A 26,660-nucleotide genomic window follows, 5' to 3' on the forward strand; every position below is an offset into this window, starting at 1 on the left:
TCATGTTTCACTTCCATACATGGTTACATTCCAGACCAATACTACCAGAAAAGACTTACTGACATTTAAATCTATACGCAATGTTAACAAATTTCTCTTCTTCAGAAACGCTTTTCTTGTCATTGCCAGTCTGCATTTTATATCCTTTCTTCTTCAACCATTAGTTTGCTTCCCAAATAATAAAACCTGTCTACTATACGTGTCTCATGTAATAATCTAATTCCCATGGCATCACCCGATTTAATTCGACTACATTCCATTATTCTCATTTTGCTCTTCTTGATGTTCATCTTATATCCTCCTTTCAACACACTGTCCATTCTGTTCAACTGCTCATCCAAGTCTTTTGTTGTCTCTGACAGAATTACAATGTCATCAACAAACCTCAAAGTTTTTATTTCCTCTCTTTGGATTTTAATTACTAATCCATATATTTTCTTTTGTTTCCTTTACTACTTGCTCGATATACAGATTGAATAACATTGGGGATAGGCTACAGCCCTGCCTCATTCCCTTCTCAACCACTGCTTCTCTTCCGTGCCCCTCAACTCTTAAATTGCCATCTGGTTTCTGTACAAATTGTAAATAGCCTTTCGCTCCCTATATTTTACCCCTGCCACCTTCAGAATTTGAGAGTTTTCCAGTCAACATTGTCAAATTCTTTCTCTAAGTCTACAAATGCTACAAATGTAGGTTTGCCTTTCCTTAACACAGCTTCTGAGGTAAGACAGAGTCAGTATTGCATCAGGTGTTCAACATTTCTATGGAATCCAAACTGATCTTCCCAGATGTCTGTTTCTACCAATTTTTACATTTGTCTATACCGAATTTGTGTTAGTATTTTGCAACCGTGACTCAGTAAAATGATCGTTCAGTAATTCTCATAACTGTTAGCACCTGCTTTCTTTGGAATTTTAATTATCATTCTTCTTGAAGTCTGAAGGTATTTAGACTGGCTTTTACATCTTGGCAACCAGATGGCTGGATCTCCCAAGGCTATCAGTAGTTCTAACGGAATGCTGCCTACTCCTAGGACCTCCTTTCTACTTAGGTCTTTCAGTGCTCTGTGAAATTCTTCACACTGTATAATATCTCCCATCACATCTTCACTGATGTCCTCTTCCCTTTCCGTAACATTACCCTCAAGTACGTCACCCTTGTATAGACTCTCTGTATGCTCTTTCCACCTTTCTGCTTTCCCTTCTTTGTTTAGGACTGGTTTTCCCTCTGAGCTCTTTATAGTCATACAAGTGGTTCTCTTTTCTCCAAAGGTCTCTCTAATTTTCCTGTAGGCATTATCTATCTTACCCCTAGTGAGATATGTGTCTATATCCTTACATTTGTCCTCTAGCCATCCCTGCTTAGCCATTTTGCACTTCCTGTCTATCTCATTTCTGAGACGTTTGTATTGCTTCTCGCCTGCTTCATTTACTGCATTTTTATGTTTTCTCCTTTCATCAAGTAACTTGCATACCTCTTATGTTACCCAAGGATTTCTACCAGTCCTCATCTTTTTACCTACTTGATCCTCTGCTGCCTTCACTATTTCATCTCTCGGAGCTACCCATGCTTCTTGTACTGTATTCCTTTCCCCTGTTCTCCTCAACTGTTCCCTGACGCTCCCTATGAAACACTCTACAACCTCTGGTTCCTTCAGTTTATCCATGTCCCATCTCCTTAAATTCCTACCATTTTGCAGTTTCTTCAGGTTTAATCTACAGTTTGTAACCAATAAATGAGGTCAGAGTCCACATCTGCCCTTGGAAAAGTCTTACAATTTAGAACCTGGTTCCTAAATCTCTGTCTTACCATTACATAATAAATCTGAAACCTTCCAGTATCTCCAGATGTCTTCCATGTGTTCAGCCTTCTTTCATGATTCTCAAACCTAGTGTTAACTATGATTAAGTTACACTATGTGCAAAATTCTACCAGGCGGCTCCTTCAGTAACCACACGTTTGTCGGGCCTCTCAACAGCTACCCCTGTGTTGTTGTTGTTGCACCTGCAGTAGGGCTATCCAAATTGCTGAGGCACACAGGCTTCCCGACCACTGCCAAGATCTATGGTTAATTGGGTGGGAGGAAGTCTATTACAACTCTCACAAAACTGAGTAACTGAATTACAACATCTAAGATGAAATATTCAACATAGGTATAGTAACCATCTAGCTAACATGGAGAAACATGTTGAGGCATGTGTGGCAGTATACAGAAGACATTTTCAGTATCTATCTGTGTGTGTGTGTGTGTGTGTGTGTGTGTGTGTGTGTGTGTGCACGCACACGTGCATTGGAAGTACATTAATAACGTTTTGAATTAGGAGTGTGTAACTTCTATCTCCCCCTGTATATAAACGATATTCCTTCTAATATGGCAGGTGCTTCTAACATTTCGTTTGCCAAAGACACTAGCTTGGTAGTGAAGAATGTTGAGTCCAACACAAGTAATGTATCAAATGACAAGTTCTTGGCTTGTAGAAAATAAATGGATGCTAAATCACAAAATGCCTCAGTTTTTACAGATTCTAACACACAACTCTGCTAAAACTGACATTTTGATTACACAGAATGGGCAAATGATTAGTGAGTCTTGATCTCAATTACTGGTTGTGGAGATGGTAAAATGTCATGGAAAGCCCATATTCAAGATCTTGTTTAAAAACTGGATAGCTGCTATACTTACTTATTTGCAGTAAGTCTACTTTGCTTACTTGCATTTGCTTATGACACATGGCATTATATTCTGGGGTAACTTCCAATTCACGAAGTATTTTTTACTCAGTAATGGGCAGTTCAAGCAACCTCTTTGTCCAGCAGCCTCAATTTTAAAATTGAGCCTCTTGATATATATCTGCTTTAAAGTCATTTGTTGTTAAGAATGTGAGATTATTCCCAATAATTAGCATCTTTCATTTACGTAATACTAGGCAGAAATCTAATCTGCATTTGTACCACACCACCTTGACTAATGGCAGGAAGGTGTATAGTATTCTGCTGCATCCATTTTCAGTAAGCCACCAAAAGAATTTAAGCAGTAATCTTCACATTTTCAGGTCTACATTTTAGAACTTTCATAGCACACTGCTACTATTCTGTCAGGGAGTTTCTTGAAAAATGTAGGCAAACTTCCGAGTTCCTTTTTTGATTATGTTGACATACACTCAGAAAGTTGTCATCTGCATGGGATCATGTAAGTTTTATTTGATCTATTATTAATTTTTCTGATGTTAATTTCTTGTACTGATTTTCTTCATAGCCCTGGAGAATAGCTCCTCAGTTTTGTCCTATGGAATCAGATGGGTAAATAAGTAAAAGATTCAATCCAAGATTTAATCAATGACAATGAACATGGTGATACTTAGCTGTGTGTGAAGATATACATATACTGTATTTACCCAATTATAAGATGAAGCTTTTTCCCAAAATTCATCACTCGAAAAATATGAGGTCATCTTACATTCACACATTAAGTATAGCTGCTGAGGTCAACGTTTTTACATTGTTTAATAGATTACGTTGATCATCTAACATTTACACACAACACTTCGGCTACTGAGGTTTTGTACACATTTATTTTTACGAATTCTGAATTTAGGGCATAGCAAAGCTTTCACTAAATAGGCTCGAGATTTCCCAATATGCCAAAGAACTTTATACAGTACCGAACTTGTCTGAACAATTGTGTGACAACTGACTCGTGGTACTAGTGCAAGAGATACATGAGAAGCTATGAAGTAGCCTCTACAACAATCTAATGCTCTGCTTAAAAATTAACAGTTTTGTGAAACACAGGAGGAAATAGCATTAAATTCTATTAACTTGTAAAGTGTTGTTGTACTTTAACAGGTCTGCAATAAAACTTGTCAAATTTATCGATACCATATACGTACATTTGTGCTGTTTTTTAATAAAGTAAACATTGAAAAGTGAAAATCTTGCTCTTCAAAAACCATTACTTTATTCTGAAACCAAGTCAATATTTTATTTGGTTATGAGAAGCTGTCATGATTTTCCCAGTGGGTTACAAATCAGAAATTCAGTCACTGTTCACATATTAGAATACTGGAGAACAAAATAACGAGCTTTCAATCAGCTTGAAAACTACAAGGTGACATTCAAATGGCTAATAATGATAAAAATAATAAACCAGAATTAAATGACTAACAAATGAAACAAATCACATTACACCAACTACAATTGTTATTGCCAAGAATAAATTATAGCGAAAAGCCATGTTGTGGAGATAGCACCAACAGCTGTAACTAGATCACAGGAGTGAATATATTAGTTGCTTTTGTTGCATACGACTTGCGCCCTAGAAGATATTGCCACCATCATTTCACTATCACTTAAGCACAGCAATACATATTTCATGCATCAATTTTGTTGACACTCACCATGAGGTATGGCGGGAACGATAATAGCTATGTCAGCTGTGGGTTTTACAGAGTCAATGAGAGAGCGGTGGGCAGAAAATATGTTTGGAAGCAAGAGAAATTTATCATTTTTATGTCAGTATAGAAGTAAAATCCAGTATCTGTTCAGAGGGGGAAGAAAGTCTGTGTTCTCAGGTCCCACCATAACCACAACCTCAGAAACCACAACATATTTAGAAGAAAAAGCCGAATATTTGTGACAACGGAGATTTAAGTTTCACAGCTCACTTGTTAGGATGAAGACAATGATGGCCTAAAACAGTGATACCACAGATGACAGTGAACAAAAAATTAACATGTACCATTTCTTTTTGTTTATTTTGTTTGTTTGTTTATTATCTTATTTTGATTCCGGCAACAGAGAAAAGCAGTATCTCAGATGGCTCCAGTGATGTCAGTACAAACAAAAAACTATGTAAAGCAGAAACTTGGGGATAAAAAAATTCTTACCTTGTTGTGTGAATCAATGCGAGCTTGAATTTGTCCGTCAAGAATCAACTGCATGAGTTCATCTTCTAGGGCTAAAACAGTAGTATTGAAAGCAGCTGCCATTTTATGCATGTCTGCAGACAAGTAAGGACTGAAATATTGTATCAGTGCACGGTTGCGTATCTGTGTATATAATGCATTCACATGTGGTGCAATATACATATCCAAAAGGAGATTATCCTGAAAAGAAAAAAAGAATTAATCTGGAAGATCTGAGTGAAATGCTGCGTAATAAGTTTTGTAATACAAAAGATATCTTGCATTACACTGGACTAAAGCAACAATTTGATGAAAAACATTAACTATGTAGATGGAGAAACTTATTTGCACTATAGCACAAAATTACTTACACCACCTGAAGTTAATATACAATGGCATAATGTCTTGCATCTCTCTCTCTCTCTCTCTCTCTCTCTCTCTCTCTCTCTCTCTCTCATTAGCTTTATATTATCTTTAGACATGTTTTGTGTCCCTACTGGTGTGACCTATTTTCACATTCCTCTCAAGTGATTTATGGAAACCATTTAAAACCTAAATTTGGACAGCCTGACAATTTTGCATCCCACTCCTCCTGGATGCAGGTCCACTGGTTCGATTACTGACTCACTGCACTTGGTAGGTAATAAATACAGGTTTAGAAGAGGAAATGAATGGACAGTGTGTTGAAGGGAAGGAAACATCACTTCAAACCCTCGATTAGGAGAGGCACAGTAAATATGATTAGTGAGGCAAGCAGCAGCGACTGGTGATCATGTGCTAAAGCATTTCTCTCTGAATGGCAGCTGGAAATCTTACTAAAATTACGCCACTGGACAAAAACATGTTTTGTAGTTATCTCTCTGTGATAGCTAGAAATCAGTGTAGAGTGCTGAAATGACACCCAGCCACAATTCAAACAACTCTGAGAAGGGATTCTGCTGTTTGTTTTCAACTGCACGCGCTTTGATGTGATGTCATCCCTGCCAGCCCTGACACTGCCATGTTGCTCGCAGTGCCAGGTCAGTATTTTCCTTTCAGCACTACGCGAAAGAACTTGCCCCCCTTCTAACAGCCGTGTACCGCAAGTCTCTAGAGGAACGGAAGGTTCCAAATGATTGGAAAAGAGCACATGTAGTTCCAGTTTTCAAGAAGGGTCGTCGAGCAGATGCACTAAACTATAGGCCTATATCTCCGACATCGATCTGTTGTTGAATTTTAGAACATGTTTTTTGCTCGCGTATCATGTCATTTCTGGAAACCCAGAATCTAGTCTGTAGGAATCAACACGGATTCAGGAAACAGCGATCGTGTGAGACCCAACTCGCTTTATTTGTTCATGAGACCCAGAAAATATTAGATAAGACCCCCATGTAGATTCTATTTTTCTTGACTTCCGGAAGGCGTTCGATACAGTTCTGCACTGTCGCCTGATAAAGTAAGTGCCTACAGAATATCAGACCAGTTGTGTGGCTGGATTGAAGAGTTTTTAGCAAACAGAACACAGCACGTTGTTCTCAAAGGAGACACATCTACAGATGTTAAATTAACATCTGGCGTGCCACAGGGGAGTGTTATGGGACCATTGCTTTTCACAATATATATATAAATGACCTAGCAGATAGTGTCGGAAGTTCCATGCTGCATTTCATGGATGATGCTGTAGTGTACAGAGAAGTTACAGCATTAGAAAATTGCAGAGAAATACAGGAAAATCTGCAGCGGATAGGCACTTGGTGCAGGGAGTGGCAACTGACCCTTAACATAGACAAATGTAATGTATTGAGAATACATAGAAGCGGAACAAACACTTGTAGCAGTTACTTCTGTAAAATATCTGGGAGTGTGCGTGCGAAACGATTTGAAGTGCAATGATCATATAAAATTATTTGTTGGTATCGCGGGTGCCAGGTTGAGATTCACTGGGAGAGTCCTTAGAAAATGTAGTCCATCAACAAAGGAGGTGGCTTACGAAACACTCGTTTGACCTATACTTGAGTATTGCTCATCAGTGTGGGATCCGTACCAGGTCGGGTTGACAGAGGAAATAGAGAAGATCCAAAGAAGAGCAGCGCGTTTCGTCACAGGGTTATTTGGTAAGCGTGATAGCTTTACGGAGATGTTTAGCAAACTCAAGTGGCAGACTCTGTAAGAGGGGTGCTCTGCATCGCTGTGTAGCTTGATGTCCAGGGGTCCGCCGCTCGTGGTCTCGCGGTAGCGTTCTCGCTTCCCGAGCACGGGGTCCCGGGTTCGGTTCCCGGCGGGGTCAGGGATTTTCACCTGCCTCGAGATGACTGGGTGTTTGTGTTGTCCTCATCATTTCATCATCATCCAGGAAAGTGGCGAAATTGGACTGAGCAAAGATTGGGTAATTGTACGGGCGCTGATAACCACGCAGTTGAGCGCCCCACAAACCAAACATCATCATCATCATCATCATCATGCTGTCCAGGTTTCGAGAGGGTGTGTTTCTGGACAAGGTATCTAATATATTTCTTCCCCCTACTTATACCTCCCGAGTAGATCACGAATGTAAAATTAGAGATTCGAGTGCGCACGGAGGCTTTCCGGCAGTTGTTCTTCCCACGAACCAAATGCGGCTGGAGCAGGAAAGGGAGGTAATGCAGTGGCATGTAAAGTGCCCTCCGCCACACACCGTGGGGTGCTTGCGGAGTATAAATGTAGATGTAGATGTGTGTAAAGGATTGTACAAGAGTAGGGTATGAGGGATTTTGGAGCAGCCATTGTCCTCCCAGCACCATGGCTGAGTAGTTTAGAATGTAGACTGGTAATTTGTCAGGATTTTATTCCTCACAATGTAAACTATTAATTATAAAATTTAACACTGACTCCTACAGACTTGCTCTATACATTCTGTGCTGAGAGTGGCTTTGTTGTCCCTGTACTGCTCGTTTAATACTGCTGCCTGTGCTGAGAGAGTGCGTTTTGGCCACTAAAAATACTTATTGTCCAATTAAAAAAAAAATTGCACACCTTACAGCCTGTACCTTCACTCAATAAATGTCTGAATTATTTTCATTATTCAGCACAGTTACTGTGCTGCATCAAACTAAGCAAAGCATTGCACAAAATTTGAAAAAGTTTGCGAAGATAGAAATACACTGTGTAAACTTTGCATATGGTCAATTTTTGCCCAAAGGCTGCTGCATGTAAAATGTAGATAATATATATAAATTTTATTTAAAACTGATGGCAGAATGATACCTCATTTTGTTCTTGAGATACTCTTTTTTTTCGACTGGACAGTCACGTGCAATGTGCCCATTTGTGTTCCTGTGCATTGGAAACTGTGTGGTCATAACAATCTTCACATTTCATAAAATGATTCAGGATGTCAAAATGAGGTATTTCACAAGCGATGGCACACAAAAAGACACATATTTTATGATAAACATACAAAACTTTTTTCATTGACAGAGATATAGAAATAACTTGTTGACTGCATTGAGAGGGCTGGCAGAACAGGATGCCTAAGCACACCAACAGCACTTAAGTTCCCTAAGTGTATAGTGTGAGGGATTTTTGAGCAGCTGTACACATATCAGTTCTGTAGCCTACAGGTTAAATGCAAGGACTGGCAATTTGTTGAATCTGGTTTGATTTGTACTGCTGACATGTTTTTCCTTAATTTTATTTTATTCCTCAGAATGTTGAACAATTAACTGTAAAATTTAAATATATTTAATAGTTAAATTTATATAGATAAAATTAACATATTCAATTTAGCTATAATTACTACCCTTTTAAGCCAAAATGCTATAGGCCATCAAATTGTGGCACACTGGTATAATTTTGCAACTGGGCATACCAACTAACTAATAGTCCAGTTTTAATTGTCATAGCACTCTAAATAATGAATTGTCAGAGGCTGACTAGTCAAATATGACAGCTATGCCACTAGCAAATAAACAGAACTCTGATGAACAGAAACAACTATGTGCAAAAACAGACAGAAGGCACCTAAATGCAGTTCTATTTTTGAATGAAAAAGGGGTGGAGGTGGGAGTTGTTCACATAAAAAATAAAGATGGAGGAAAGTAGGGAAATGTATAAATATGGAGGGGGAGAGAGGGAAAGAGTAAGAGGGGAGGGAGGGGGGGGGGAGGTGCAACTCCGAAACCAGCCCATGACTGCTGGAAACAGTGCTACAGATTACCCACAAAAATTGTACATATTCAGTAAATATATAGAAATGACAGAGGCATAATATCTGAAATGTGTAGCACAAACATCAACAAAAAGTGACTGGTTACAGCTGTTTGTTTAACTCAACTGATATTTCTTGCAGTTTCCTAATGGAGTCTCTATTTAGACTGACTTTTTTGCTTTTAAGGTCAATGTTTATACCCATTTCTACCTTCACTTCTAAATTTATTAAGCCTATGACCCTTACTCCATCTGTTCTTGTTTTAGCAATTTGTAAGCAGATGGTTCTATTCTGTAAAAGCAACTATTCATATTTTTTAAAATTTATTTGCATATTTAATAGTACTTCATCTCAGGAATTAAAATTGACTTACCTTTATCTCATCCAAGAGCTTCAGGCACGATGCGTATTTAGACTCGTAAAACTTGAAAATTATATCCCTAAGCTGAGGTTCTAATTCAAGGAACAATTTAAATGAGCTGTAAATATAAAAAAAAACCAAATTAGACAATGAAATTTCGTCCACAGAAATAGATACAGTACACTAATCTCAACAGGGAGAGGAGACAGAGGAACTGTCATTCATTGACAACTAACATTGTTTGGACATAACTGTGTTTAAACTTAAGAAAACTTTGGGTGACGTTCTATTATTTATTAAATAGTATAACTTTTTATTGTTTATCCCACAAATTTATGTGACCTGAGGCTGAAAATAAATAAAAAACAATTGTTTACCAGATGGTCACTGTGTTCCCATAATACAATACATCTAGCCTGTGTACGACTAGAGTTCTGAAAGATAAATGTACTGCAATTCAGATACAAAACTTCTGTCTACAGATTTTTTACACATCTACTTCATACAGTCAGTGTTTTCACATTTTCCTTGCAAATTATCCAAATGTATCATTTCTTATCTCAAAAGTGCACTTAATTTTCAGAACTAATCTAACACAAGATCTTAAACGCCTCAAGTATCTTATTTTCTGGTTTTCCCCACAGTCCAAGATCCAATTCCATAGCAAGCTCTGCTCCAGGCACCAATCCCCAGAAATTTCTTCATTAAATTAAAGCCAGTGTTCAATACTAGTACAACTACATTAGCAATGAATGCCCTTTTTCCTGTGCGTGTCCACTTCTTGTATCCTGTGCGTGTCCACTTCTTGTATCATCTATGCTTCACCCACCATGCGTTACTTTGCTTCCAAGAATTCCTTCATTTCATCTACTATGTGGCTCTCATTTGTACTGCTCTTAATTCCTTTCATCTTTCTTTAGTTTATTCTCAATACACATTCTGTGCTCATTTGATGTAATGTTGACAGTATTGTCCATCTGCAAATGATTGAATATAAAAAAAATAGTTGAAATAGTAATATGAATGCTTTCTGCAGGGTCATCAATCATAGTTAATGTCACACCAGGTCTATCACTGCAAAGATGCTACATGTCTGTGCAGCATCACCAGCAGTGCCAATCTGTACGAGACTCGAGATACACCTCCCGGGAGATATGAGGCGCTGGTGCCACGAGTGGTTATGAAATATAGCCACAAGGGGCATGTCTGTCTGATGTTCAGATCGAGTCTTCTTCCTCTTACAGTGGACACTTGTTGTAGCTAATTGCATTTCGAACATTCAGAGTTTTAAATCTACATACTTGCCACATCACACTACTACTCTGTGTACTTTGAAATCAACAGTTACATCTTTATAAATAATTTTATACATGTTCACTTCAGTCACAGCAATGGAGAGCTACAAAAGGTAAGTTTCTTTCCATACTAAGTACAGAATTGTGTTACTTCACTAACTGTGTTGAATTCAACTACACCTATGAAAAAACATAACAGAGGCAACTAGTTGGGCACTTGCTGCTTGCTGTAGTAATTTATTAGCTGCTTTTTATTCCATAATTGTTTTTGTTAGTTATTTAACTAAGAGTGCGTATCATATCATATCTGCCCTCACTCCAGTGCCAGACTTGTCACTGACTCAAACTGTTTAGTTAACAGAGCAACACACTCACTAGTTATTACAACACTTCAAGGCATTTTACAAGCTTAAGCAGCAGCAGCAGCACAACTGCCACCCACACTTGTTCGAGTTCAATCAATGCAACAAGTGGCTCAAGCATTTAAGCTACAAGCATTTTTGAGTCAAGGCAAAGAATGAGCAGCATATGTGGCCCAGCTTACAGTGCATTTCTGCACCTACAGTGCCATCAGTCACCAATGCATTTATCATTTCTTGTCCACGGTAGGCGCAGAAGTGTATTGTTTGGTGGTTAAGTTATTCCTGGACATTCTTCCTGCAGAAGTCCCGTATGATGAACTAGTGCCCAAGTACGTGTCGCAGCTACTAGACATGAACTCCTTTGGCTTAAACAGCAGCCTGGGCAATCTTATAAACAATCGGTCAGAGTTGTGTGGATTAACAAGACACTGTCGGCTCAAAAGTTCTAGTGATGTGATGCTTCACTATGCTATCAGTGTCAATGTTTGGTCTGCACGCATTTGGTCCTCTATTATAAAGCTTCCGAACCAAAACTTGATAACTGTTGTCCATAACTGAGTCTCAGGGCATAGCAGGCATTACTGAGTTTGACATGCAAGGTCCGGCCATTTCTGTAGTAAAGAGTGAGCAAGTTTGAGGGTCAGGCTGATTGCATTTGCATCAAGGACACTGAATAAGGCACAACCAAGTTGTCGCCAATTGGGAAAGGAGGCTTTGGTCATCATTTATGGGATTACCCAGTTAAATCAGTATTTATACGGACACTGTTTTTACTTAAGTATGGACCATAGGCCACTAACAGCATTGTTTGGTTCCTCTCAGCCTGCCTCAGTTTGGCAAGTGCAGTAGTTACAGGACTGGGCCTTATTATTGTCTAATTACCAATATTAATTGACATATTGGCCTACCACTAAGCATTCCAATGCAGACCTATCATCGCAGTTACTAGTGTGTTCTGATGATTCATCAGAAGGCTTCTGTTTCCACATCAACTAAGGAGACATGTGCACTGGAAGTATTTCTGCAGACTTTTTGCTAAGCAGTATTCTCGACTTTGTTTGCCATGGGTGGCCTCTTAGCACAAACAGAATCCACGACCCTGTGATATTTCACTGCTTTGTGCACCATAGAGCCATCTTGGTGCAACCAGGCATTCTCCTCCTCCATGTGGCAATGCTCATGTAATAGTTCCTCAGCCCCTCCAGTGGAAAGTACTCAAACCATTACACAAGGATCACTATGGTTTCTTCCAGATGAAACAGTTCGCTAGACGCCATTTTCCATGGTCAGGTATGGACACACAGCTCGAGGCAATGACTTCATAGTGGGCCACATGTACAAAGCATCAGGCTGCTCCCACTCAGAATTACTTTGATTGGCCACGTTCTGCTGCACCAAGGCAGCAGGTGCGCACGCGCACACACACACACACACACACACACACACACACACACACACACACACACACACACTCTCTTTGCCAGTCCATATTGGAATACCCACTGATATGGGTGGTGGGCGCATATGGCAAGTTGCCCTTCGTCGTGCACATGACCTCCACGTCAGTGACTACTGTGTTGTCCCATACTTCAATATTTTTGTACTGAAGGGTAACCAGAAGTATTTTGGTTGATAATGGGTCACAGTTTACATCACATGATGTTTGAATGATTTTGCAGTGACAATGGAATACATCATATCCTCAAGATGTCCTACCATTCCCAATACACCGGATGGTTAAACATTTTGCCAGAGCCTTCACAGCACAGATGGCCAACTATGAGCTGCTACCCACTCACGGGACCAGGCCCTCAAGCTGTTTTAGTCATCTTACTGCTCCTTGCTCAGGGATGGCAAGTTACCAGTGGTACTTCGAAACTGGTCACTTTCATAGGACATTGCTCCTCTATCTTTGTTCATCTCAGAGCCTCTGCATTCCACAATCTACATGTAAGTTTCAGCCTCAGCAAACAGTTTCGTATAGGACCTTAAGCAGGAGGGATTGCAGATGGGAATGTGATGTAGTTTCAGTTGTGCTTTCGTTGTCCACTTACACCCACACCATCAAAAGTTCAACAAGGCTGCACTGGCATCAAAACGAGCTTAGGCCTGTTACTTCTGATTCTGCTGCTCCCCTTTTGCTCACAGACCCAGTTCATCGCCAAGGCCTTTAGCACCTGACACAGTCACCTCCTCCTGCAGCACACTCACCTCAGGAGCACCAAAGGAAGTCAATGTGGAGTTGTCTACAACATTACAGCTGAGCTGACAGTCTGGACGCTACTCCAGTCGTTGTGGTGCAGTTATTCAGCAGGGCACCCCCGAGGTTCCCGTCACTGTCCTCAGCACCCCATCTGCATCAACACCTGAGTCTGCACCTGGATGCTGGTGCTCACCTGGTTTCTAGTCATGCTCAGGATGAACGCCGAGGGGGCAGATGGGTGTTCCATGACAACTACAGTCTCAGCTCCTGCAATTGCATCCATGTTCAATCCTCATCCCTACTGTTGTGCTCCATTTGGGGGGGTTTAAAGGAATATGGTGCTGTCAGTCATCAATGATGTCACTCCATCAGCCAACCATTGCAAAGATGCTGCATGTCCAAGCCAGCAGCACCAATCTAGACAAGTCTTGACCCACGTCTCCTGGGAGTTGGGAGGTGCCACCACCATGCACTGATTATGAAATATGGTCACAATGGAGAATTGTGGGATTTCCATCTGAAGCTCAACTTGAGTACACTTCTTAGTGTGCACAGAGTCATTGCATCATCACTCTGTAGAGCTTAAATCATACTCTTCTGTAGCGAGTGCCAAGTTGTAGTAACTGCATATGGAACATTCAGAGAGCAGCACTCGGGCCTGCTGGAGTTAGCGGTCATGTGTGCATAACGTGTGCTTGCTTGTTTGTATGAATGGTGTGCATTATCTTTTGCTCATGAAGGCTGTGCCAAAAGCTTTATGTAAGTGTCTTAATTACACTGTCTGCAACTTAACATGTCTGCTTTACAGTAAGTAGGCCAAGCGTAATAGGAATGTATGTGAGCAATACCACCCACTGAAAACGTACCTTTACATTTCAAAAAACTTCTACATACATAGAGAACTAACACACAGCAAACAGCTGCTTACTGACCAAATAAACATTGGAGACCAAACACTGCACAAAGTCAGTGAACACATCACCTGAAAAATTATTTTAAAAAAGGTTCTAGCTCCACTATTACTCTCCATTCATCCTCCAAATCACCTCCCCCTGCCCCCCTACCTCCACTTCGCCACCTTAAACACGTCTTTAGAGGACCCTGCTCCCTTTTCCCCAAACTGTCTTATGTAAAAGACAAACTACAACACACTGCATAAGAGAAGTATAGAGCAAGGAAGTAAGTATTTTCAGATAAAGTGAACACTGAATCTAGCAAATAAGTTGGCAGCACTGACCACACATAATGAAACAATTGTTGGCCAGTACGTACCAACAGGAAGCAGACATTTAGTACTGCAGAGAGGTAAGTATAGAAGTACTGTGCTACATACTATCTTAACTTTTGTAACTATAGGTTCCTTCCTTGTTAAGGAAAGAGGGATACATTGTGAAGGTTAAGAATGAAAGTCAAATTACAAACACTATGATGAGATAAATTCACCTGTAGTGAGGATAAGGGGAGACCATTAACAACCATCTATGTTCTCTATTTAAATAATTTTGGAGTGAAGGAGAAAACTCATAAAATAGTGAAGCTGCTGAATTGTCGATAGGCATGCACAAAAACGAATTACAACTTTGCAGTACTCTACACTGTGTCCACTGAACACACAATGCCGTGACTGCAGCTCAGCAAGTAGATTGGGGTGACAGGTTGTGATTGGTGGGGTGGATAGAGAGAGAAAAGAGGCGGGAAAGTGGGAGGCGGGGTTGGGTAAGGTTGGCTAACAGCTCAGAGGAAGGCAGCATGTGTATAGGACAGGAATGCAGGAGGACAGGGCAGCAGTTACACAGGGGCAGGTGCGAAACACAGGCAATGGAGATTTTGAGTTCATGTGGCACAAGATGACGACAGAGGAATGGACTGGGAGGGTGTTAGGACTGAGGAAGGGGAGATTGTAGGGCAAAATGTATAGATGCAGAGGGTTAGTGGAGATTGAGAACTTTAAAAATGAACATGTTGCAGGGGTAACTCCCAACAGTGTAGTTCAAAAGAACTGGTGCTGGGGAGGAAAAGGATTCAGATGACACTAATTGTGAAGCAACAACTGAACTGTACCATGTTGCACTTAGCAAAGTGTTCTGCCACTCAGCGGTCAACACTGCTCTTGGCCACAGTTTGGTGGTGACCACCTACCCTGACAGCCAGCTGGTTGGTGGTCATGCCCACATAAAATGTGCAGAAATTATGTTTGAAATGGCTGGTTTCACAGGTGGTCCTGGCTCTGTTGGGATAGGGCTGGGAGGTGGGTGCTATGACCAGGCATTGCTGCTCGGCAGTAGACATCTGGTGTTGGCTACTGCACCCAAGCGCACAACATGGGGACAGCAATTAAGTGCAGGGGGTGGGTAACTGGCAAGGCTCCAGAGGATCTGTGCTGGTCGCACTCCTTCCTTGCCACTGGTGGCACGCACTGCATCACCGGCTGGTGGGGTGCTTGGCATGGTGGTAGCTGCCACCTGCGATCCAGGACAATGGACATCACTAGTGGATTGGGGCATCAGCACATTCTGCGATCAGTTGCGTATGCAAGCACACAGCACAGTCGTGAGGACAGATGGTGTGCGGTATAAGGCTATCAATACAATCACTGTTTGATGGTACATCCTGGTGCAAGTCTGCCCTCTCCCTTGCAGCTTCTTTCACCCATCCTGATGTGTAGCAGACCGAAATAGGCCAGGTCATTACAACTGTCTTAGACAGTAACCAAAAAAAGGAAGTGAAGATAAAAATTAATGTATAGCATTTGCTTTTGTTTATCTCATCTCCCTTGTATCAATTTAAATATTGACAAATAATAAACAGAATATGTTTAGAATAGATATAATAACTTTCTTAGATACTTCATGATAATAAAACAGTTTGTAATTAGTCAGAATATGTTAAAAATAAAATTCTTCAGAAGCATCTTAAAAAAAATGGGAGTAGTCCTCTTACATTCAGGGTTAACTTATACTCGGGTAAATAGAGTATATATCTTCCCTTCATAGGAAATGTACAGGGTGGCGCACGAGATGTGTTGCCATTTTGTTTTTGAATATAAACTTTATTGTCAATACAATCTGAAAGGAACATATACTACAATGGAGATTTGTTCTAACTCAGCACATGCTCAATATGTCCACAATTTCGTTCCTAACTTCCTTCAAACGAACACTGAAGTTAGTGATTACCCTACGGCACATGTCTTCTGTAATTTCACTGCAAGCTTGAAGAATGAATCTTCTGAGCTCCATTAAATCACGTGGATGATTCGGGAAAATTTTTTCCTTTAGGTACCTCCAAAGAAAAAAAGTCACATGGATTGAGGTCTGGACTATTGGAGGGCCAATTTTGTCAGTCATTGAAGTGACCTGGAAACATGAGTGAAATGATCCGCATGTCGAAATGCTCGTGTGAAAACTCCAACACAGTGTTTGCAGTATGTGACCTTGCTCCATCTTGCATGAACCACTGCGTGTTGAAGGGCAAAACAGTAGCAAGAAGCTGTGGAATGAAGCATGGTCAAATAACACTCACTGTTCACAGTTTCTTCAAAGAAATAGGGTCCAATAAGTCAGTGACTGGAAATTGCTGCCCACACTGTAATCCTCGAAGCATAATGTTATCGTTCATTAAGCACTTGTGGGTTTTCAGTGGCCCAAAAGCGTACATTTTGTTTGTTAACCACACCGTCTAAATGAAAATGCCCATCGTCTGAAAACCAAAAATTGAGAGTTTCTTCCCTATCCTCCGCTTACTGAGCAAAAAGTAGTCTCTGCTACTTGTGTTCTTTAGTGAGCTTCTGTGCACAGGTCATCTTGTATGGGTAGACATGGAGGTCAAATTTAAGAGTGCGTTGAACGGAGCATCCGGATATTCCCAGTTGCACTGCTGCCTTTCTACACGATTTCCCAGGACTTCTCTGTACAGCAACTCGTACCGCTTCAATATTCTCTGGTGAACCAACAGGCTTAGGCCAAGGTCGCTTCACTTCCAATACTGTTCCTTCCTGTACAAATTTATCATACAACCTGTGGATAGTCTTCTTGCAAGGGACCCATCGGGTGTTAAACTGTTGTCAAAAACACCTCCGAGTCACAACAAGGCTTTTCGTTTCACGAAAAAGTAACAATTTCCGATCGTTGCTGTGTCGTCAGTCTTCCATTGTCAGCCATTGATGCTTACTAGTCTCCTAGCTGCAGTATCATGAATTACACGTCATTTCGTAACTCATTTGTCTGTCCAAGCTCTGCTGGTACTGCGTTGTAAATTGTGAAAGAAACAATTGGTAACACATTTCGTGTGCCACCCTGTAGTTATATGTGAGGATGTAATTAGTTATATCTAAAAACAAAGATGATGTGACTTACCAAACGAAAGTGCTGGCAGGTCGATAGACACACAAACAAGCACAAACATACACACAAAATTCAAGCTTTCGCAACCAACAGTTGCTTCATCAGGAAGGAGAGGGAAAGACGAAAGGATGTGGGTTTTAAGGGAGAGGGTAAGGAGTCATTCCAATCCCGGGAACGGAAAGACTTACCTTAGGAGGAAAAAGGACAGGTATACACTCGCACACACACCCATATCCAACCACACATACACAGACACAAGCAGACATTTGTAAAGGCAAAGAGTTTGGGCAGAGATGTCCTCCTTTCCCCCTAAGGTAAGTCTTTCCGCTCCCGGGACTGGAATGACTCCTTACCCTCTCCCTTAAAACCCACATCCTTTCGTCTTTCCCTCTCCTTCCCCCTTTCCTGATGAAGCAACCGTTGGTTACGAAAGCTTGAATTTTGTGTGTATGTTTGTGTTCGTTTCTGTGTCTATCGACATGCCAGCACTTTCGATTGGTAAGTCACATCATCTTTGTTTTTAGATATATTTTCCCACGTGGAATGTTTCCCTCCATTATATCCATATCATTGATGTAATTAGTTAGACGGATAACGAATGAGTTAGTGGGTTTGGCATCCAAAGGACGTTGCGAGAGGTAGTGTTCGGTAGCAGCAAGGTCATGGCAATGGTAATGGGGGATGTTTCTGAACAGGGTGGTGGCATCAACAGTGATGAACAGGGATCCACGTGGTATGGGGTGGGGACAGCGAACATTTTGAGATAGAAGTGGTTTGTATCTTTAATATGAGACACTAGGCTACGTTTACGTGTGACAATGGTGCAATGTTCAGTTTGGTTTTACATTAAGAAACGAGTAGTACTGCAAGTCAAAGTGAATATAGGCAGAAAGGACAAATACCAGATGCAGGACTACTTGACAAATGTACACACAGATGACCCTTCCAGATGTCAGCAGAAAACTGATGAAAGGCAGTAAGTAGAGTCTACAACGAAAACAACTTTTAAATTTGTTTGATTCCTGACAACTGACAAGGTTTTAAACCAATAAAATTAGTGTGTGTGTGTGTGTGTGTGTGTGTGTGTGTGTGTGTGTGTGTGTGTGTGTGTGTGTGTAAACATTTTTAGTAGCTGCATATGTGGATTAAACTGGCACTTATTCTTTATTTATACTCAAGTCATTTTCCTCAATTCTGAACATCTCATTGGCAAAAAATGCCATACTTGACATGTTTGGTCCATCAGCATGTAACAGGACAGTTGATACCTATTTCGTGTTGTTGAGAGTTTAGTATCATTTTTCTTTATTCATGTTTTGTCATATGTTATGCATGATTATACTTTTATCTGTTCCTCGTCTTTTCAGATACTGTTGTAATTATTACTCTTCAATGTGTCAGTCAAGTTATTCTTGTTTAGTAAGTTGCATGATAATTTGATCTATTAAAATGTACTCTCTTAAACCGTGTTCACATAGTTACTGTTGTGGCTGAGTTGTCTCACTTGTAACAATACAAACTACAGAAGACGGCTGGCTCACCAGACAGTGAGTCCATCAACAAATGCTAGTGGCCTGCTGCACAAGTCACGGGCAGAGTGGAACATGTTTCACGTCATGTACCATATGGAACAAATAGCGTGGAGCTTAATATTAGTGCCCACCAGGATATAAGTCTAATGTGATCGAGAGTGCGCTCCCCTGTGAACCAGTCGAAGTCCCAGTGTCGAAGTTGCATTTCCAGTTGCCTTCAATGCCACTGCTACGGTTTAATCACATATCTCTTATCTGAAGAAGGCCCCACCACTCTTTGACAAGAGGAGACACTGCTAGATCAGTGCCTATGTCAGACTGAAGACTGCAGTAAGCGCTACTTGGATTTAGCCCGTGAAGGCCACTGCCTACGTTACACACTGCAAGTGAATTATCTCAGAAACGTCACAATCTTTCAACACAAGTTAAAAACTACATCGCCTTCACACATTCCGTCCTTAGCATACGTGGGACATGCTTGTGTTAAGAAGCCAGTCTGACAAAACATACAGTCAATAGCACCACCACCACTTGCAATTACCCTCTCAACATGGTACACTAACAGACTGCCTACACTATCATGGGTGTATCCAGAACCGCAACCACTTCAAAGAGTCATTGTACACACTGATTACAACTACTTTTATTATTATTATTATTATTATTATTATCATTATCATTATCATCTTCTTTCCTTTCTCAGGCCTTAGGTCTGGTTAAAAATGGAACGTGATGCAGACCTTGATCAAGTGTGACTTCCTTTTAACTGTATGGTGTATGTTACATTGTATTTAGGAACTTTCGGGTTATTGAACATGTATCAATAATTACGGATTTCTGTAGTTGTGTATATATGTTTCGATGTAGCTGTATTGCATTGATGTACTGGTGGATATTGTGTGGTATGACTCCTGTGTTGATAGTGTAATTGGTATAATGTCAGCTTTATCCTGATGCCACATGTCCTTGACTTCCTCAGCCAGTTGGATATATTTTTCAATTTTTTCTCCTGTTTTCTTCTGTATATTTGTTGTATTGGGTATGGATATTTCGATTAGTTGTGTTAATTTCTTCTTTTTATTGGTGAGTATGATGTCAGGTTTGTTATGTGGTGGTGTTTTATCTGTTATAATGGTTCTGTTCCAGTATAATTTGTATTCATCATTCTCCAGTACATTTTGTGGTGCATACTTGTATGTGGGAGCGTGTTGTTTTATAAGTTTATGTTGTAAGGCAAGCTGTTGGTGTATTATTTTTGCTACATTGTCATGTCTTCTGGGGTATTCTGTATTTGCTAGTATTGTACATCCGCTTGCGATGTGATCTACTGTTTCTATTTGTTGTTTGCAAAGTCTGCATTTATCTGTTGTGGTATTGGGATCTTTAATAATACGCTTGCTGTAATATCTGGTGTTTATTGTTTGATCCTGTATTGCAATCATGAATCCTTCCGTCTCACTGTATATACTGCCTTTTCTTAGCCATGTGTTGGATGTGTCTTGATCGATGTGTGGCTGTGTTAGATGATACGGGTGCTTGCCATGTAGTGTTTTCTTTTTCCAATTTACTTTCTTCGTATCTGTTGATGTTATGTGATCTAGAGGGTTGTAGAAGTGGTTATGAAATTGCAATGGTGTAGCCGATGTATTTATATGAGTAATTGCTTTGTGTATTTTGCTAGTTTCTGCTCGTTCTAGAAAGAATTTTCTTAAATTGTCTACCTGTCCATAATGTAGGTTTTTTATGTCGATAAATCCCCTTCCTCCTTCCTTTCTGCTTAATGTGAATCTTTCTGTTGCTGAATGTATGTGATGTATTCTATATTTGTGGCATTGTGATCGTGTAAGTGTATTGAGTGCTTCTAGGTCTGTGTTACTCCATTTCACTACTCCAAATGAGTAGGTCAATATTGGTATAGCATAAGTATTTATAGATTTATAGCTTTGTCTTGTTTCTTGCTGTCAATTCTGTTTTCAGTATTTTTGTTAGTCTTTGTCTATATTTTTCTTTTAGTTCTTCTTTAATATTTGTATTATCTATTCCTATTTTTGTCTGTATCCTAGATATTTATTATTATTATTTCATGTGGCACTACAGTCTTGCCACACTGAGTATCTTTGTGTCTCAGTTAAAGCTCTGACAACAGATGAACCCATTTCTGCCCACTGCGGCAGGCAAAAGTTAAATGGGCTGCTGACAGTGGCAGATAAAGAGATTCTGCATGTTCATTGTACTACTAGAACACTGTAGGTGAACTAACACTCTAGTGGGGCACACCGGTAACAGTGGACAGTACATTATATGTTGAAAACTCATATTGGTGGAGCTATGTTCTAAGGTATCAAGTACCACTGAACGAGCAATTTTAAAGAGGGTACACCTCTCACTGCTAAATAGTATACTAGGACACATCAATATTCTTCACTGCCAGGGCTATAATTCTCTTTAGTCTTGTTCATCGACAAGGATCAACCTATGTAATAGTCACAACTTGTCAAGAACAGTAACTTATAGTTGTCCTGAAAATACTTTTCATAATTGCCTACAATACTCCATTAAATTATTTCCATATGGGATGGATCAGATCTCCACAAATGGCAATCACAAAAATATTTGCCCAAGTACAGTGTAGGGCAAAAAGACCTGAGGGTATTTAATTAATAAGACCTCATGTATTATGCAACATGTCCACTCTCACACTGACACACATTGTTTGTTGCCTGTATGATGCCGTTTTACTAGCCTTGGAGCTCTGCTTGTGTAAGCACAGTGCACCTTTTGTGAGAAAATTTTTAAATGTGATGACTTTCTTTGCAGCACAGCAACAGCTCAGCCATCACTTCAATATGGGTCAAAGAGGGCACTTTTCATCCTACAACAATTCTGCTATGGGTGAAATAATTCAGAGTAACAAGTTCAACCCTAAAACAAAAGTCAGAGCACAAGAAGAGATTGGCAAGTGAGATATGTAGTGGGTATTAATACCACCCAGCTTGTAAACTCACTTCTGATGTGCAACTCTCTGACTGCAGTGTACAGCAAATATTTTATTATAAATTAGACTTTTGTCACAAAATTGTCATCGTTCAGCATTTAATCAAGTGAAGACTTGGTTCTCATAATGAGTGGCTAAACTCATTTCCTTTTATCTGGTTATGTTAGCAATCAGAACTTTTGCTGCCAGACAGACAAAACCTATAAAGTGATGTATGAATGTATTCTTCACACTGACAAACTGACAGTGAGGGGTGGAATTGTGAAGTACGGTAGTACATAACTGGGCCATGTTCCTTTGAGGGGATTGGCAGGGAATTAGTTGAAGCAACTGTTGAGTGTTACCTGTCAATGTTTGAAAATTTCCTGGCATATGAACTAAGAAGAAGAAAATACCTAAATCACAACCGAATGTTTCAGTGAGGTAGGGCAACAGCTTTCACACTTAACATAAAGATGACTTCATTGAGTGTTCAATTTCCTGGTCATTAGTTTCTCACGATGGCAACATTGTGTGACTCAAAGAATAATCAATATCAGATCTCCGCATTTGGTTTTTTCTTTCTTTCTTTCTTGTTTTAGTTATTTTATACACTGGAAAATGTCAAGGTGCCATTTGCCAGGAACACTCTAGCATACCAAAAGAAGTTTGGGTGTGTACGACACCTTTGGAATGAGTCAAGAGTGCACAGCTAGGAACAGACACTACTTACATTATGTCATTTTTAAATCATAGGATGATGTTTTATGGACATTTTAGTACTCTTAAACAGATGCTGAATCAATAAACTCATTAAGACGTTGTGTAATAAGCATAGTATTATTGATTAAAAATCATCCTTTCATCTTGACAAACCCTGTAATATCCTACCACCATCTACTGATACAAGTTTTTTCACACAAACTAAGCCAAAGAGTGTTTCTTGGGTTTGGATATTTTCCCTTCTTGTTATCTTATGAAATTATATTTTGGCACAGTCCACCTAAAGTAAATGAAGTATTTATTTAGTAGAAGCTAAAACTAAGACTGTTGTGGAGACAACCTTGTAGATAGGGCAACCGCAGCTATGAATAGTCATCTTGGGTATTAATAACCGCTTAAGCTATATTTAGTCCTTTACTGTTTGATCACTACCGGTTTTGTGGCACTAAAAACCACATCTTCAGTTAACATATGAGCAAAACAATTGTGTGAAAAAACTTGGAAACTTTTTACCCAACATTCATTGTCAGTCATAACGAAGCACTGCCTTTCAGAGGTGTTTTGATCTGATGGACAACAAATGTCGGGTAAAAAGTGTCTGAGCTTTTCCGCTCTGATGTTTTAGTCATATGTTCACCTAAATATGTGGCATTTAGTGCACACAAAAACTGTAGTGATCCAATAATAAAGGACTAAATACAGCTGAAGCAGTTATTAATACCCGATATAAAACTGTTGAGTAGAGTAAATAATGATGAATGTGGAAGAGGCACTTTGAAGGATATTTCAATTCTAATACTCAATTCTCAGTGTACTTGACCTTTAACAGTTTTCGTTGCTAATGTTAAAAATCCATACCAACTGAAAACCAATTTGCACAATAACAATACTAGACCCAAAAATAATTTCCTATACATAATGTCTCCTTGTTGTCATTTCTTTTGCCCTTTTCCCTTTCATCCCTCAGAAATGTCTTACAAATATCAAAATATTGTCACACCTGATGCCAATATAACTAGATTTAACAATTCTACATTTCCTTTTATTCCATTGTCTAATTTTTACTCTCAGCACTGCTCTGTTAACACAAAAACTGACTGCCTCTGCAAGTCTCTAAATGTATCCTTTCCCTCTTAGCTCTGGAAGAAAGGCAGACTGGTAGCTGGAACTTTTACAAATCTATAGATATTGATTGTACATTTGCCACAGATCTACTGCCTTTAAAGTTGACAATTGAGATTATCTTCATACAGTTCACTCTAGTTGTTACATATTAAACAGGACTCTTTATTCATGTAATATAGCTCAGCAACATTTGTGGCGGGTGCTGGGTACAGCTGTACTGCTAGAAGTTGGCCAGTATTGACCCATTTCTGCTAGAAAACAGTGCTGTTAGCATCATCATTGTATCCTAGTACTTTTGTAATTTGTAGCAACAAGATTTCTGTTTCACTTATAGAAACTCAATACATGATCATTATCTGTCACCTACACTTTCACTTTCATGGAAACACACGTTTCTTCTTACATATATGCTGCTTGTGGAAGGCAGGGATTGCTCCCAGTACCACCCACATGAACTGCCAAGTTACATTGTGTAAATAGTACCCATGCTTCAACCGTAATGAAGTTTTTTTGTATTAAAAATCCTTTGTTACAAACCTGCTGAATATAACATTCTTCTGAAGTTCATGGCGATCAAAGGTAGCAAGGGCACATAAACCACCATACATTGCAACATTGCTGGCTGACAGCAGTTCCGGGAAATCACAGTGATCAAAATTTGCTTGCAGAAAGTGTCTTGCTGCAGACTTATATTTCTTGGTGGCCAGTTCCGCTAGAGCAGAGGCACACTTCAGCCTGGTGAGAATCGTCTGATTGCTATCTTTGCCGTGTACCTACATGAGCAACATCAGTGGTTCAGTGAACACTTCCACTTCAAGATACACAATCAATATATTTACATTCCCACAAATGCGGTAAAATATGTTTTCAATCACATAATAAATCACACATTACATATAGTACAAACACAGAAAAAGCTGTAAGTCAGAAAATAGCAAAGATACACTGACACACCAGAGAGGGCAAATAATGCATCAAAACAATGTGAAACACACATGATGAACACTTTCTGTTAGAGTGGGCCCCTCCTACATGTTACAAAAATGATATCAACACTACTCAACTCAGTAGCACACCTACACTTATTATCAGTAGTATGATATATGCAATCCATATAAAGTGAAATTTAGGTTGGAATGAAGATTTTTGGTAGGAATTATCTACACTCCTGGAAATGGAAAAAAGAACACATTGACACCGGTGTGTCAGACCCACCATACTTGCTCCGGACACTGCGAGAGGGCTGTACAAGCAATGATCACACGCACAGCACAGCGGACACACCAGGAACCGCGGTGTTGGCCGTCGAATGGCGTTAGCTGCGCAGCATTTGTGCACCGCCGCCGTCAGTGTCAGCCAGTTTGCCGTGGCATACGGAGCTCCATCGCAGTCTTTAACACTGGTAGCATGCCGCGACAGCGTGGACGTGAACCGTATGTGCAGTTGACGGACTTTGAGCGAGGGCGTATAGTGGGCATGCGAGAGGCCGGGTGGACGTACCGCCGAATTGCTCAACACGTGGGGCGTGAGGTCTCCACAGTACATCGATGTTGTCGCCAGTGGTCGGCGGAAGGTACACGTGCCCGTCGACCTGGGACCGTACCGCAGCGACGCACGGATGCACGCCACGACCGTAGGATCCTACGCAGTGCCGTAGGGGACCGCACCGCCACTTCCCAGCAAATTAGGGACACTGTTGCTCCTGGGGTATCGGCGAGGACCATTCGCAACCGTCTCCATGAAGCTGGGCTACGGTCCCGCACACCGTTAGGCCGTCTTCCGCTCACGCCCCAACATCGTGCAGCCCGCCTCCAGTGGTGTCGCGACAGGCGTGAATGGAGGGACGAATGGAGACGTGTCGTCTTCAGCGATGAGAGTTGCTTCTGCCTTGGTGCCAATGATGGTCGTATGCGTGTTTGGCGCCGTGCAGGTGAGTGCCACAATCAGGACTGCATACGATCGAGGCACACAGGGCCAACACCCGGCATCATGGTGTGGGGAGCGATCTCCTACACTGGCCGTACACCACTGGTGATCGTCGAGGGGACACTGAATAGTGCACGGTACATCCAAACCGTCATCGAACCCATCGTTCTACCATTCCTAGACCGGCAAGGGAACTTGCTGTTCCAACAGGACAATGCACGTCCGCATGTATCCCGTGCCACCCAACGTGCTCTAGAAGGTGTAAGTCAACTACCCTGGCCAGCAAGATCTCCGGATCTGTCCCCCATTGAGCATGTTTGGGACTGGATGAAGCGTCGTCTCACGCGGTCTGCACATCCAGCACGAACGCTGGTCCAACTGAGGCGCCAGGTGGAAATGGCATGGCAAGCCGTTCCACAGGACTACATCTAGCATCTCTACGATCGTCTCCATTGCTGCGAAAGGTGGATATACACTGTACTAGTGCCGACATTGTGCATGCTCTGTTGCCTGTGTCTATGTGCCTGTGGTTCTGTCAGTGTGATCATGTGATGTATCTGACCCCAGGAATGTGTCAATAAAGTTTCCCCTTCCTGGGACAATGGATTCACGGTGTTCTTATTTCAATTTCCAGGAGTGTATATTATCTTGGATAATGAGTCCTCAATAGATGTAGAAGTAACTTCAGTGGCCCACGAAAAGTGTTTGAACACTTGCTGTTCATGTTGTACACTGATAAGCAAAAAC

General features: G+C 40.6%; 1 protein-coding gene across 2 annotated transcripts in view; it reads right to left on the minus strand.

Annotated features, from left to right (window-relative positions):
* LOC126175114 (COP9 signalosome complex subunit 1) overlaps positions 1 to 26,660 on the minus strand; it is an 84,384-nt gene that overhangs the window by 11,686 nt on the left and 46,038 nt on the right. For both annotated transcript variants that reach the window (XM_049921668.1, XM_049921667.1), the window contains exons 7-9: positions 24,525 to 24,760; positions 9,443 to 9,548; positions 4,887 to 5,105 (exon numbers count right to left, since the gene is read on the minus strand). In XM_049921668.1, coding sequence (XP_049777625.1) covers positions 4,887 to 5,105; positions 9,443 to 9,548; positions 24,525 to 24,760 — 561 coding nt within the window. The remainder of the gene's footprint in view (positions 1 to 4,886; positions 5,106 to 9,442; positions 9,549 to 24,524; positions 24,761 to 26,660) is intronic.

Source organism: Schistocerca cancellata, chromosome 3 (assembly GCF_023864275.1).
Source record: "Schistocerca cancellata isolate TAMUIC-IGC-003103 chromosome 3, iqSchCanc2.1, whole genome shotgun sequence".
Taxonomy (NCBI): Eukaryota; Metazoa; Arthropoda; class Insecta; order Orthoptera; family Acrididae; genus Schistocerca; species Schistocerca cancellata.